Source organism: Cibotium barometz, chromosome 57 (genome assembly GCF_041138505.1).
Source record: "Cibotium barometz isolate CiBa-2024 chromosome 57, ASM4113850v1, whole genome shotgun sequence".
NCBI lineage: Eukaryota > Viridiplantae > Streptophyta > Polypodiopsida > Cyatheales > Cibotiaceae > Cibotium > Cibotium barometz.
The window spans coordinates 12,707,893-12,723,666 of record NC_141102.1 but is presented as its reverse complement, the minus strand read 5'-3'; the positions used below and the strand labels follow the sequence as shown (position 1 = coordinate 12,723,666).

At 40.9% G+C, this 15,774-nt stretch overlaps 1 protein-coding gene across 1 annotated transcript; it reads left to right on the top strand.

The window, feature by feature from the left end:
• Positions 1–13,760: 13,760 nt before the first annotated feature.
• LOC147606439 (uncharacterized) lies at positions 13,761–15,458 on the top strand. Its single transcript, XM_086791842.1, has 2 exons — positions 13,761–14,466; positions 14,585–15,458. Exons 1-2 carry the CDS (start codon positions 14,095–14,097, stop codon positions 15,302–15,304), a joined length of 1,092 nt encoding a protein of 363 aa, XP_086647968.1. The 5' UTR covers positions 13,761–14,094; the 3' UTR covers positions 15,305–15,458.
• Positions 15,459–15,774: the final 316 nt, after the last annotated feature.

Genomic DNA, 15,774 nt, shown 5'->3' with positions numbered 1-15,774 from the left:
TGTGAGATGTGCGTGTGTGTTGAGGGATAATGAATGTTTTTGTTCTTTTTTTTGCAGGTTCTCTCTCTCTCCCAAACTCTTCTCCACCTCCTTACCACTCAAGCAAGTTTGCCCCCTTCTTTTCCCTCCCTCCCCTCTCCTCTTGGTTGCATGTGCGTGTGTTGTGTGTTGTGAGATGTGTGCTCTTATTTATGTGTATGCTCTTATTAAAGTGCCCATGTGGGCTTTGTTATGTGTGTGTAGAAACATGTCTCGTACTCCAGATGAGACAATGGCTTACTCTCCATCCTTCTCTCCATATGCCATGTCGCCTGACCAGTTTATGGGTTTTTTAGCACAAGCCACAACCAAGCAAAGAGCGATGGAACAAAAATATTTAGGACAGGGGTGGGCACTTCGGCCGAACCATCGGGCACCACCACCACTAACCCTAGTTCACCAAAGAGCTACCAGAACCCCTCCATCAGGTCGCTTGTCCACTCACAGAGGACAACGCTCGAGTAGTGGAGGTGGAGGCGGTTGTTGTCAAGGTGGTGGGGGCATGGATGGGTCTATGCCCCCACGTGAGCGTCCTTTCCCATCTAGTGCCATAAGTACTCCACACTCACGATCATGTGACATTTCGACACACAGCCCACACGTGTGCCGATGGGGAAAAATATTACACAATTATCAATATGGCAATGTGGTTTTGGATGATGTCAGGCAAGAGATGAAGAGCCGCATCAGCGAGCTTTGCCACATTGTCTTTGCAAATGACTTTATGACTTTATGGCCAAAGTTGGATAAAGATAAGAAAGACAGAGTCGTTAATCAAATCAAGGATGAGTACAAGTCGGCCATCACTACTAATGTCATCCTAATAAAGTGGATAAAGGACCACATGGTGGACGTCATGAAACATTGGCAGGGAGATGTGACTAGGAGACTAAAGGCAGGGGGTGAGAAGCCTTGGTACATCAACACGGAGGATTGGAATGAGAAGCAAAACATGCAAGAAATCCCCAATGCTACAAGCAATAAGAGGATGTGACGAAAGCCCGAATGGAGAGCGTAGGAAGCTCTCACCTTGGAAGCGGTGGTTAGGATGCATTCCATGACATCTACTTTGTAAGTATCAATGCTTATCTTGTATGTTTCATTTGATGTTATGTCTAGTTTGTAAGTATCAACGCTTATCTTATTGTTTTGGTACTTTTAGAATCAAGTGGTTGGTCGGTCGGCACAGGAGAAGAGGAGGACATTGCTTGCCGCGGCCATAACATGTACTTTCTTTTGGAGAAGCTTGAGTGAGAAGGCGCCAACCTCAATTGGGGGTGCTTTGCCATGTCATGTTAGATCGTTGTCTTGTATACCAAAAAAATGCATCTTGTATGGTTTTCGCAAGCACCAATGCCTAACCCTATGTGAGGGCTCCACATAGAGTGGCCTCGCCCATGTCTTTCCTCTTGTACATACATATTTTGGTCAGCTGACATCTTTGTTTGAGCTTGTATAGCTTGTATGCAACTACTTTATGCAATTTTGGTCATCGAGTATAGTTTGTATCGCTTGTATGCAATTTTATGCAACTACTTTATGCAATTTTGGCTTATCTTGTCAGAGCGTAATATGTAAATTTCACATCTTGCAATATAATTTGTCCATTGTTTGTACTTGTATACAATGTGCCTACTTTGTAATGTCGCAAACGTTATGGCACTCCAACTTTTCCAACAAATTCGCTTCGTTCTTCACATCAGAGTACAGTTGCCTTTGGTACTCTATAAGTTTGGCATAATGGTGCATCCAGCTACAAGACTACAGCTGGATGCACCATTATGCCAAAACAAATTTAATACTTGCACGCGTCGAAAGTTTCCTGCATCCATCGAAATAACCGTTGAAAGTTTCCTGCATCCGCATCAAAATAACCGTCGAAAGTTTCCTGTATCTGAAAATAATCGTTGTAATAGTAGTCGAAATAGGAGTCGAAATAGCAGCCAAAATGTCAGTCAAAAACAGCGTCGAGAAAACTCCGTGCATCGAAACAAGAGTGGAAAACATGTTTATTTTGACGCTGTTTTTGATGCGTGTATCGACATTTATTTTGATGCTTTTTTCGACATTTCGGGGATTTTAAGCTTAGCTCTAAAGAATCGAAAAAAGCATAGATAATGGCCCCGCCTCTTCTAGTGCAATAATTGAATAATAATGTCCTTGAACTCATTGGTGAGCCTAAACACATTTCACTCACATGTATTCAAGCATTGTGCTAAAGAAGTGACCTTCGATCTAAATCCGAACAACAATTATGTCTTGGATGTGTGCAAATTACAAGCTTGAATGGTGAAGTTCTATGATATGTCTATTCAAGAATGTGGTGACACACTCAAATTTGTACTAAAACTTGATGAGAGTGAAATTGTAAAGAATCAAAAGATAGAAAGAGTAAGTTTGACATTGAAGAATAGGGCACTCGATCCTTCCATAAAGCCAAGTGATCCTTAGTACTTCAATGTTCAATCTGAAAATGAAATTTGGTGGCTTGCAACATTTGAGGTTTCAAAAGAGTGTTTCAAAAGAGTACCATGAGATCCTAAAGATGTTTTTGAATCTAACAGAGATTCCTTGTTCAACGTCAAAAAGTAGGTGAAATTCTACATGTGGATGGTTTTGGAGACTACGAAGTGGAATGGCATCTTGCACGTGATCTAAGACACTAAAGTGCATGTTTGGTGTCTCAAATTCTACAAATGCAGAGTTCGCTTTCTTGTATTGCATGCACTCAAAGAAAAAGGGTAAGAATGGAAAAAAGTCATGGAAATGTGCGATGCAAACCGAGTATTGGTGGATCCAAGTCTAGAAATTTTTTGTCACCACCAAGGAGCCATGAAGGCCATTTATTAGTTCTTCAACCATGGAAGTATGAGGAATGGAAGAAGTTACGCACGGTTATTCCAGATTATAGTAATAATGGCGAGACTAGAATTGCAAAGGCTTGCCATTGATATAAGGTTGTTACATTCAATAAAGAAGATTCCAATGACTTTAAAGAAGATATGATCACTTTTTACAAGTACATGGTGGAAGCATGGACATCAAGTAGCATAACACATTATATCGTAAGATCCCCAATTTTGTATGTTCTTATGTTTTTTTGTGATTCTAATTGAAAATAACCAATGTACACATGTTGTCATTTTTATTCCAGCATATTTTGGAGGCTCATGGTCCCTACTTTGCAAATCAGGGAAGCTTAGCGAAACCCAAGGCATGGAGCACTCACATTGGCAAGCTCGTTGTGGGTTTTACAAGGCCACCTTGCATGGTGGCAGAATCCATGAATTCAATACATTTGTAAGATTCCTCCTCAGCCTGAATAATGAATAAGCTTTTACTTCAATCCCCTGTAATCATTCCCTGTTTCTGAATACAAGAACAGAGGATTCCTAGGATTAACCGGATAGTATAGGATCTTTATACCTACATATGCTCAGATAGCATCCCTTTAACTAACCTTCTTAAGAAGAGTACACTTTTTCAGTGGGCTGCAATGTGTCAGAGTGCCTTTGATAAACTGAAGACAGTCTTAGTAACCAACCCTGTCCTTAAATTACCAGATTTTACCAAACCCTTTGAGGTAGTTAATTACTGATGCCAGTGGGTTTGCCTTAGGTGGTGCTCTTATGCAAGAAATTCATGCAGTGGCATATGAATCCAAAAAACTCAGAAGAGTACACTTTTTCAGTGGACTGCAATGTGTCAGAGTGCCTTTGATAAACTGAAGACAGTCTTAGTAACCAACCCTTGCCAGATTTTACCAAACCCTTTGAGGTAGTTAATTATTGATGCCATTGGGTTTGCCTTAAGCAGTGCTCTTATGCAGGAAGGTCATGTAGTTGCCTATGAATCCAGAAAACTCAAAACACATGAGAGAAATTATGTCGTCCATGACTTGGAATTACTCTCAATAGTTTATGCTATGAAGTTGTGGAGACATTATCTTTTGGGGGGACAGCGGTTCACCTTGATGACAGATCATCAAAGTCTGAAGTGGATCTTCACCCAAAGGGATCTCAACATGCGTCAAAGGAGATGGATGCAGACCCTGTAGGAATTCAATTTTGAAATTAAGTATCGACCGGGGAAAGAAAATGTGGTGGCATATGTGCTCAGCAGAAAAGCCTCCTTGCTTGCAAATTAAGTGGTGTCAAATCCATTAATCAATGAAGCAAAGGAGAAAATCATGCAGGACAAATTATTTACCCCTATTGCTACCCCTCTGATGCAGGAAAGCAAGACTCCTCAGGAAATGAGTCGAGTTCTTGGGTACAAATTGGATGAAGGATGCATGTATTATAATAATCGGCTATGTATTCCCAATGATGAGGGAATAAAGGGAAGAATTCTGAGAGAAGCCCATGATAGCCTAATAGCTCGACTTCCAGGGTTTATAAAAATCTATATGTCTATGAAGAAAAGCTTCTTCTGGCCAGGACTCAAAAAGGATGTACTTGATCATGTGCAAAAATGCTTAATGTGTCAGAGAGTCAAGGCAAAGAGAGTCAAGATGCCAGGGAAACTGCAGCCTCTAGGCATTCCTCAGATGAAGTGGAAATGTATCACTATGGACTTTGTCACTGGATTACCTTCAATGCAATCAAGTTACAACTCCATTTTTGTGGTAGTTGACAGACTAACCAAAGTTGCCCATTTGATTCTAGTGAAAGAAACAACTGCAGTGGATGTTGCCAAGATGTTGCCAGGGTTTTCCTTAAAGAGATCTTCAGATTGCATGGCTTACCCAAGAGGATAGTAAGTGACAGAGATCCCAAATTCACATCGAAATTCTAGACTGCATTCTTCGAAGCAGTTGGAACTTTCTTGGATCTCAGCATAGCCTATCACCCCCGAAACAAATGGCCAGACTGAAAGAGTGAACCAGGTAATAGAAGATATCCTTCGGTCATGCTGTCGTAGGGAACCCAAGAAGTGGTTAAGCCATTTGCATCTGGTCGATATTGCTTACAACGCCATCGAAGCATTGGGAGGATAAGTCCTTTCATCAAAGCTTTGTATGGACAAGGTTGCCTTACACCGTTGACTTGGTCCGACCCATTGATCAGAGTCGAGATGTCTAGACAAATGCTTGATGACATGGACCAACAAATGCAATCAATCCGTAAAGATATAAAGGCGGCCCAAGATAGGCAAAAGCAGTATGTTGAAGTTCCTTATCCTTAGGGAAGTACAAGAATCTCTCTCCCAGATACTGTGGGCCATATGTTGTTATAAAGAAAGTGGGTGATCTAGCCTATCAACTTCTTCTGCCTCCCCATCTCAAGGTACATAATGTATTCCATGTCAATTTGCTTAAGAAATATGTACCCAGCCCAAGTCATGTGCTTGATGATGAACAATTGATCTCTCCGACTCAAGGCCAGATGGTACTCCAACCTGAGGAAATCCTTGACATTCGGGAGAAGATTCTCAAGAGGAGAGTCCTCAGAGAAATTTTAGTAAAGTGGAAGTTCTTCCCTCTAGAAGAAGATGCCACCTGGGAGGGAGAAAGAAGAAGAGTTGGCGAAAGATTACCCCCACTTTGCGAGATGAGGACATCTCGCATTTTTCAAGTGGGAGAGGATGTAAGATTCTTCCTCATCTTGAATAATGAATAAGCATTTACTTCAATCCATTGTAATCATTTCCTATTTTTGAATACAAGAAAATATTATTTTTTCTTGTTTTTGTCTAGAGAGAACAAAAATTCTAGAGAGTGGTTATTAAATATTGAGATATTTTGGATATAAAATTCTACAAATATCAAAAATATATTTCCTTGAATTAAAAAATCAAAATAAATTTTCCAAGGTGCATTAGGAATCAATTAAAAATGGTTTAAAAGACCTTAGCCTAAGGATCAAGATTTTTTAAAAATTTTGGATTATGGTCCAATTAAGGTTCCTAATGGGCCAACAAGATTATCCAAGTGTTGGGATGAGATCAATCCATACTATGCTTTGAGAGCCTGACTAAGACCATACAAAGCTTTTTTCAATCTGCATACTTTTTATTTCTGACTTTTCTGAACAAAACCATGAGGCTGAGATACATAGATCTCCTCATGAAAATCTCCATTCAAAAAAATAGTTTTGATGTCCAATGGACATGTATTCCAACCTTTATGTGCTATTAATGCAATGATACTCTGCATGCTAGTCATATGATATGTGTGTGCAAATGTCTCACCATAGTCAATAAGCCTTGCTTTGTATCGCTTGACACTACCACGTCAACTTTACGTTTAAGCTTATAAACCCATTTCATGCCAATGGCCTTCTTGCCATGAGGTAAATCAAACAAACATTTTCAACCATAGCACCAAAGTACTTAAAGCACATAAAACCTATGATTTCTGTTTCAATGGATATACCCAAGTATGCCTAGAATGATCATCACCACTGAATGTGACAAAATAGAGGTACCCCCAATAGATGGTGTCCTCATAGGACCACATACATCACAACGTATAAGTTGTAATTTTTGGACAGCTCTAGTTGAACCAAGGCTTTGGGAAATGATGCCCGCTACATTTTTCCAAGAATACATTTGTCACAAACATGTTTGATAAAGGTTTCAAGATGTGGTAGCTCAGACACCATGTCTTGCTTATGCAAATGCAATAAACTACCAAAGTTCAAGTGACCAAAGCGTGCATGCCATAGCTTAGCATTACCCATTTCTTTTGTGTAGAAACTATACATACAACAATCCTTTATCTTTTATATGCATCTAGCCTATAAAAGGCCATGAGAAAAATTATCAGAAGCAACAATTGTATCACCATCACTACGATCATGAACAATATATCTATCACCCATAAATTGAACCACTAAGCTAGCCTTAGTAATGGCAAAGAGAAATAACAAGTTCTTCTTGATCCCTGGTATATATAATATATGTGAGAGCGTGATTGTTCCACCATTTATAACAGTGATAACAATTTTACCAACTCCTTTTACATGATATGAGGAGTTGTAACTTTGTACATGTAACAATGTTTTCATGTGGAGTAAATCCAAGTGATCAAAACAAACTGCAATGTTTTCATGTGGAGTAAATCCAAGTGATCAAAACAAACTGCAATGAGAAAGAATGTAGTACTAGCACCACTATCAAAATACGTGACATGTACATTTGAAACAGCCATGCATACATCCTTATGATGCAAAGGGTCAAAATTGTGTTACACAATGAAAGCCCAATCATCATGTGCATAGTTTGCAAATTCGTTATTTTCTATATTAGATGCTGACATAGCCATATATGTGTCGTTCTTTTTCTCCTATCTTCTTGAACTCATTGATATGGTGACCATGTTTCTTACAATAGTAACATTTTCCCTTTTTCTTTGGCTTATCGCCGTCCTTGTCTGTGGCTTGCATGATGACTATTATTTTAGCTTGTAACTACCTTGAGGAAAGGATTTACCTTTGCCTCTTTGCTGACTGGTAGCAACAAAAGCCTGATCTCCTATATGCATGATAAATCGATTTTTCTTGGATTTCTCTTCTTGTTGCAAGAGCACAGAAACCAAATCCTCAAACTTCAAGCCATTTGGATTGCCTTTCATCATCATGAGTCTGATGGTATAAGCATAACTTTGATATGAGTCCAACGAATTCAAGACAGTAGGCACCAATGAACTATCATGATATATTTCATTAACATTGGCCAACTGCTCCTTAAAATCCTTGATCTTTGTAAGGAAATTATCCATGGAGTCTCCCTTATTCATATGCTCTAACTTTAATTACTTGCGTAGATAAGCAACACATGCTTCATTATGTACCTAGTACAATGACGCAAGTGTGTCCCAAGCATGTTTAGCACTCTTGCATGACCAAATATGAGGAATGATACTCCTCTTACCTGACAAAGCAAGCAATGCATGTGCCTGCGCATCTCTTCCATCCCACTTTGTTTGTTCCTATATCTAGGAGGTATGCTATCATGTGGTAATGTACCATGTAAAACTGAGTCCATGTCTGCAGATGTACCTTCTGGATCATGTTCATCAGAGGAACCAGGATGTTTCTCTGTACCAACCACAACATTCCATAGCCGTTTGGCTACCAATACATGCCGCATCATATAGGACCATAACGGGTAGTTGGTCTCGTCAAGCATATCCTCAACGGATAACATGCGAAATACATCCATGTTTACCATTTCTGATAATACCCAAGCAAGTAATCACGCAACCTGTATGTGCTAAGTGATCCTTTGATATAACCAAGGTGCTTGCTAATAAGGCCACTAACAATGGAGACCTGCAAAGTGTATGAAAGAAATGCAGAGTAAAGTGAGTATAAATTTTACTCGTAAGATATAGAGATCGATGCTGTTGAAGTGAGCTCGTAGTCAAGATCCGGTGTGGTGAGTGTCTAATGATGCTTTCACATGTATCTGCACACCTATCTGTAGTAGATCTGATAATACTACTCTAGAATCTCATGAAGAACAATGCAAATCTGTTCCCCAAAGATATCTGCAAAAATTTAAAAACCGCATGAACGGTCCCTAGAACATGCCCAGAATGAAATTCTAACTTTAAAACTTCAATACAAAGTACTACACACTTCGAGGTCCTCTTTCTTCTCTCGAAAGGGCTCCTTGATCCGGTTCAAGAGATAGGTGACTCGGGGTGAGAGTTAGTGTTATTGTTGTTTATGTTTGTGCCTATCATATGTTATCATGTTGGGATTGATTATACAGAGTCCAATTGATTGTATGTAAACTAACATGGTTGGCATTGGTGATGAGCACTACGATAAAGCTTACTAGGATGTCGTATGGGTACAAGGTTATGCATAGCCCATATTTATTATTTACGATATCATGTAGAGTTACTTCATTTCTTTGGTCATGTGCTAACATTTTGTTATTGTATGCTAAGTGCAATTATGTATGGTTACAATCTCACTTGCAAGACTTATGGTAATTTTTGTCAAAGCCAAGCCCCAATTTTGTAAGGAAAGCTATCTATGGCTCCTTGGGCTATTTTGGAAATAAAAAATACCCTTGTGTGGAAGTAGAGGTGTTCATGTCCAGGGGGGAGAGGAGATTACACCCAATGCTTTGTCTTGTGTTAATTTTCTTCATCCTTTTATGTGCTTGCATTTGCTTTTGCCATGGTTGATTTATTTACACAAGCCGTTCAATACTGGTTTGAAAGGCAAGTGAGTGGTGAGAGATTTATCCTAGTACCAAGATGTTGCCAATTGAATGAGGGTGCAGAGGGGTGTGTATGCCTGAAACGTTTGCATTCAAGTGGGTGAGCGAGGCTTCGAGGGGAGGCTTCATTTTCTTCTTCAATCTCCAACTCCACCTTTGTTAGAAAAGTTTGAGAGATGGGGATTGGGCCTTGTTAAAAGAGGCCCCATGGGAACGGTGCCCAAGTGATCGTTTGTTCTCCATTAAACAAAGACTACTCTCTACCCTTTAGGCTTTGCACATGTATGTAAGGGTCATGTGAGGCACCGTCTTCTAGACTAAGGGTTGGGAGTTGAGGGTGGGTGGTCATTGTAATCTTGGGGAGAGAGACATTAAGAACTTAAAAGAGGGCACAAATGGGGAGGCAAGCGTCGGTGACAGCATCGGTGGGCCGGGAGAAAGTAAACCATTGGCGTGTATTTAGAAAATAGAATAGGGTGTTAATTATTTGGAAACGGTGGCGGAGTGAGAACGTGAGGGGATTTGCGTTAATCCATGCATCCCCACGTCCGCGACAACGTGCGTCAGACCGCGTGCGGGTGGCCAGCTGGGCTTGCCAACTAGGCACAGGACCCTGTATATATGGGACGACTGGCGGCCGGGCGGCCGGGCAAAGCTCTGGCCCTACGAACCGGCCCAAAATCTCTCCCACCGTGATAAATTGTCTTCACTAGGGACTTGAGAGTACCAACCATATCATCCCTTTGTTCCCACATGGCCCTCTCCAAGCCCCCTCTTACGAGCCACTCTGTTTCCATGTGGCTCTCCATCGCACTCCTGCCTCCACCACATCAGCAATTACCCCTTCCCCCCACACTTCATCATCACTACCGATGACCACACTAATGCATCCAGATGTGTTATTGGACTTTACAAAAAGTATTCACCAATCGTCCCTACAAATTGGTCCTCAAATTCCAAGAGCTGATTGTGATATCAACCCCCTTTTCTTGTGATATAGTGATATCTGAAGACTACAAGCCTCACTATGATATCAACCCCCTTTTCTTGTGATATAGTGATATCTTAAGACTACAAGCCTCACTATGATATCAACCCCCTTTTCTTGTGATATAGTGATATCTTAAGACTACAAACCTCACTATGAACACTTCTAAAGGGGAGAGTCCCAAACCCCTAGTATTTACACACATGGAGAAAAGCTATGATGGGCAGCTCTTTGTTTCCACTTGGCCTTCCTAGTACAAGCCAATCCTTTTCCATGTGGCCCTCTACAACATCCTTTATTAGTTGCACCTTTGCCTACATGTGGCAACCACATTACCAACTCCCACACTCACCATCATCTCTACGTACTCATCAGACCACCACAATATCAAATCCACTCTACCAAAAGGATTCACCAACTGCTCTTCCAAATTTATCTCATTCTCTCAGGTTGAGCTTTCTTTGGTCTTAAACAGGAAAAGGAGTTCTTCCCGGCGCATTGTTTGATTGTGCTCTCTCTCTCTCTCTCTCTCTCTCTCTCTCTCTCTCTCTCTCTCTCTCTCTCTCTCTCTAAATTTGCTATCAAATACCCAAGAAACATATAATTGAGATGGAAAAACCTTACATGTACCAAGTTAGTCTCAATTACACCAATGATTTGTCTACGCCCTTAGCTAAGTTCCCATGATATATATTACATATTCTAAGGTGAACTCTAAGAACCTTGACCACCCCTCCTCTCCCCGTGCAAAAAGCCAAAAAGGGAAAATCTTCAATTAAATCAAATATGCACAAGGATAAAAAATAAGAGCCTATTGGCATGGTATAAATAGAAACGAGTTGGTGAATTTATTTTTTCCATATAGAAGTATAGAAATGTTGGGAAAAAAATCATATTTTCTAGCTTATATGCTAACATGTAGTGTAATTTTGGCAATATTCTCTTCATAACCCATTTAAAAATCATGATTGGCCAATTTCAAAGAAAATGTCACAAATTTCTTGTAGTATAGCTCAACACTTTTTGGAGGACCTTGTAAAATAGCAATTGGGCTAAATGTTTTCCCTTAAATATGTACCTTAGAAATCAACTCTTTAATCAAAATGTTGATTGAATTTTAGCATGATTTCTAGCTATTTCACCGTTACAACTGAGCATTTCTTTTAAATCTACTATATTTTTGAAACTTTTAGGAAAATGTATAGGATATATGATATAGACTAGCTCTACCTAACTTAAGTGTGAGCATGGTCCTTATCATTGTGATAACAATTGAAACATATATTTAATAATAATTAGATAAAAGCATGAGGTCTACAATGGTTGTCATGTTTGCAAAGGCTCTTATAAGCGTGAGATTGCATATCTATACTTGATCCTTTGGCATGATCCTTCGGCACTACCTCCTGTGGTGAGGACACATCCTGTCCTCCTATGATGCCGTTGTTGCTAAAGGTAATGACAATCTCTAGCCTCCTATGAGATAACTTTGAAGATTCCACATGATGTGCATGTGTTGCGTACTCCCCCACTAGAACTATATGTATCCATTGTTTTCATGGGATTAGGCATCTTGGATTTGCACGATCCTTGCCCACTTGTTACGGCTAGGATTCTAAATGCACATTCATGATGGAAAAATACTCCTTTACCTACCACCTATGTATCCATGGATACTTGCTTGCATGTTGGTGATCATAGCCATGATTTGTTCTTCATCTCGATGATGATAGCTAGGAACTAGAGAGTGAACCCAAATAAGGTATTTTCCTAAAGTAATATGAGAACCCAAATAAGATATTTCCCTAAACCAATAAGAGTACCCAAATAAGATCTTTTCCCAAACTCGACCTTGTGCACTCTCAGAAACAATTTGTAGGTGCATAATACCAAATGTGCTAGACTTGTGTATAATGTGCAAGGAAGTAACAACAAAGAAGATAGAACAATGGAATAGAGAGACACATGCACAACACACAATTACCTAAATTACTATAGATTTGTGAACATGAAAATGAGATTACTATAGCACTCTCCAAGTACAAAATGATACCAAAACGATGTTCTTAATCCTAGTGCTCAACCCAACACCTTGCTTAAAGATGTGTTCCCAACACCTCCAACAAACCCTCAGATGGTTGTGTACTCAAGAAACCATGAGATGAGGTGAACAAATGAGGAAATGAATCTCTCTTAATGAAGGTCTTTCTAGTTGAATTCGCATTCCATATGTCCATGACATGTGAAAACTCAACCATAGTACACCTTAGTACACTTGGAAAGAATAAAATAACAACCCATCTATTAGTACACTTGGAAAAGTATAAAATACAGGTTTTCATAACACTAAGGTCTCCTTTAAGGACAGCCTAATTCTAGAGCCAACTTGGAAAAGGGGAAACTTATATGTATATCATGCATTGCCAATATTGTTGCTTCGTGTGCAAAGCTTACATGCCTTTAATGTGTGTTTATGATTTACATATGCTTGGGAAATGGCAAAAGGAACAAGTAAAAGCTATTCAAAGCAACACAATGAAATGAGGCTCCCTATGCACCATTACCTGTTGGGCAAAGAGAAGGTGGTTTCACATTCTTGGAAGGCTTTCATCCTGTGCTAATATTGCATAATTTGTAGACCCACCTTGTCCACCTATGTGTTTAAAGGGCCACCCTCTTGCTAAACATGTTTTCTTGGGGAGGAGGCACTTAAATTATGGAGGATAACACAATACCTAAAGGAAGATATTTTTTCTTTTAATGGAGTTACAAAAAAATATATGCTTGGGGACTTCTTAATGTGGTGGCAAAAAAGCCAAAACTTAGGGTGCTACAGACTCCAGAGGGGAGTGTCCGGACACGGAGAATTCCATGCCCTTGCTCTAACACTCCCCACACACCGTCCAATTTTGAGGAGAGAGAGTTGGAGAGTCTCTAAAGACCCTTAATGTGTATGGTGGCGTGGACTAGTGTGGCTACTTGAAAGGTGCCAAGGACCGAAAGCATGGTGACTAGGACAACGGCCCTTCACCGTTAGGTGACGTGCATGGGGATGGTGACCTGCCGACGCGATTCGAGTTGAAAGAATTTTCTCTCTTAAAACAAAAGAAGGAATCACCTCTCTCCAAAGCGAGTGGAAAAACACACACACTCTCTCTCTAGACTATCTCTCTCTAGACCCCCTCTAAAGCGAGTGGAAAAACACACACTCTCTCTCTAGACTATCTCTCTCTAGACCCTCTCTAAAGCGAGTGGAAAAACACACTTTCTCTCTAAAGCGAGTGGAAAAACACACTCTCTCTCTACTCTCTCTCTCTCTGTCTCTGTGTCTATTGTCATGAGGACAACCTGCAAGCGTGTCGTGCAGCTGGTTTACACAAGCAAGCAGGCCCCAAAAATGGGGCGGGGACCCCCTTTTGACTCTGCATGCTTGCTTCATGGCTATCCTCAAGCTTGGAAATTAGGGTTATTAGTCAATGGCCATCACAAACCCTAATACCATTAGGTGTATAAAGCCATCACAAACCCTAATACCATTAGGTGTATAAAGCCATCACAAACCCTAAAAACTATTCAATGGCCACCTTTCCAAATGCCAAGCGTACCCCCCCTCCCTTCTCTCTCTTATTGTCTTTGTGTACCTCTAAAGCTGCCACCTGACCAACTGCAACGTGCAACAGGAACCTCTCTCTCTTTCTGTCTCTTCAGAACATTAGATTTAGAGCCTTGCCTTCCTTGCACTCCATGGCGCATGACCCCTGGCAAGCTAGCATAGCATAGCATATCAACTCTCCTATATCTTCTTGCAATTGGTGATCCCTCCTTAGCCTTCTTCCTCCCCATTTTGGTGTATAAATTGGCTCCGATTAAGGTTTTCCTAAGGTCTAATGGGTCATGCAGCAGCCCCAGCGGATATCTTTTATAACATGGAATTTGCTAGAGCAATCCTCAATAATTATGGTAGCAGAAGCTCTTTGAACTGCACTAAATTAGGGGTTGATGGTAGCCTCAATGGATTAGTAGACGATTTCTTGAATATTGATGACTTGGAAGAGTTCCCGGATGAGGACTTAGCAGCACCCATTAGCAACAATAATAAGAATAATCATGATAATTATAATGGTTATGATAAACATAATACCACATGCACAAGCTTGACATCGTCCAAGTCATCATCTGCTCTGTGTGAAGACTCTTCTCACATGAAGCCCCTGGGTGGCCTGAGCTGTAACAGTTTACAAGACATTGTCGGACCCTTGGTAAATATCAATATTCTTGTCTAATTCTGTTATATTAATGCGCTTAAGCATTGGGTTTCTGCTATATTAATGTGATTAAGCATTGGGTTTAATCAGTTTTTTGGTGTTTATATTTTAGTGCAACGAATTAGAGCCGGAGTTGGAATGGCTTTCTTCTTTCAATTGCGAGGATGCCTACTCATTTGATGAAGATTTGGAGCTTCACAAGTGTTCAAACGACAACGCAGAAGCAAATGCGAAGGGTTTCCCAGGCGGGACGGCCATTCCCGGGCGGGCTCGGAGCAAAAGGTCCGGCCGGACAAAGGCAAGGGTGTGGTCATATGGAAGAAAGCCCACGACGACGAGCTCAACGACAACGTATGAGAAGCTGACGGATTCGGATGCAAGCAGCGATTCGACTTCAACGGTTGTGATGCAAGAAGAGAGCAAAAAAAGGCACCAGGGCTGCGATGAGGGTGATGGGAAGGTGGCGGCGTGGAAGAAGACGAAGAAAGGTGATAGGGAGGAGATGGGCGGGCAGGGCGGTGGGGTGGGCGGCGGCGAGCGGAGGTGCGGGCACTGCTTGGCGCAGAAGACTCCACAGTGGAGGGAGGGGCCGGGGGGGGCGAAGACGCTGTGCAATGCGTGTGGGGTGCGCTACAAGTCGGGCAGGCTCTTTCCGGAGTACCGCCCGGCCAAGAGCCCCACCTTCCTCAGCTCCATGCACTCCAACTCGCACAAAAAAGTCCTCGAAATGCGCCGCCGTCAACAGCACCTACCTCCCACCAACCGCCACCACCCCGGCCTTACCACCACAAACACGCCGCCCACCGTCCACGACTCCCCTTGTGTAGATTAATTAATACATCATTAGCCTAAAAGAAATATTAAGAGAGACCTTACTCCTTGCTTAACCTAATCAAAGTGGTTTTACCAATTACGCCGTTTATAACTCCTTGCTTAACCTAATGAAAGTGGTTTTACCAATTACGCTGCTTATAACTCCTTGCTTAACCTAATCAAAGTGGTTTTACCAATTACGCTGTTTATAACTAATTTATATAATGTCCCTTCTTGCACGCTCTCCGTTTACCCATGTTATTATTATTATTTTTTAAATATATTTTTGGGCGTTTCATTTCATTCAATTAACTCGTGCCTACTCCTAAAAAGCTGGAGTGGGATGCCGTCCTCTAGGGGCAGACTCGTAGTCCAGATTTTGGAAATAAAAAATAAAAAAAGTAGGTCCTTTAATATATATATATATATATATATTTGATCTTGGCACATGTTATCACCAGTCATCGTTCGTGCACATGGGAGATTCGA

Coding starts and splice junctions, on each gene's coding strand:
- LOC147606439 (XM_086791842.1), top strand. CDS start 14,095: ATGGGTCATGCAGCAGCCCCAGCGGATATCTTTTATAACATGGAATTT. Junction 14,467..14,584: donor AAGACATTGTCGGACCCTTG/GTAAATATCAAT, acceptor TTTATATTTTAG/TGCAACGAATTAGAGCCGGA.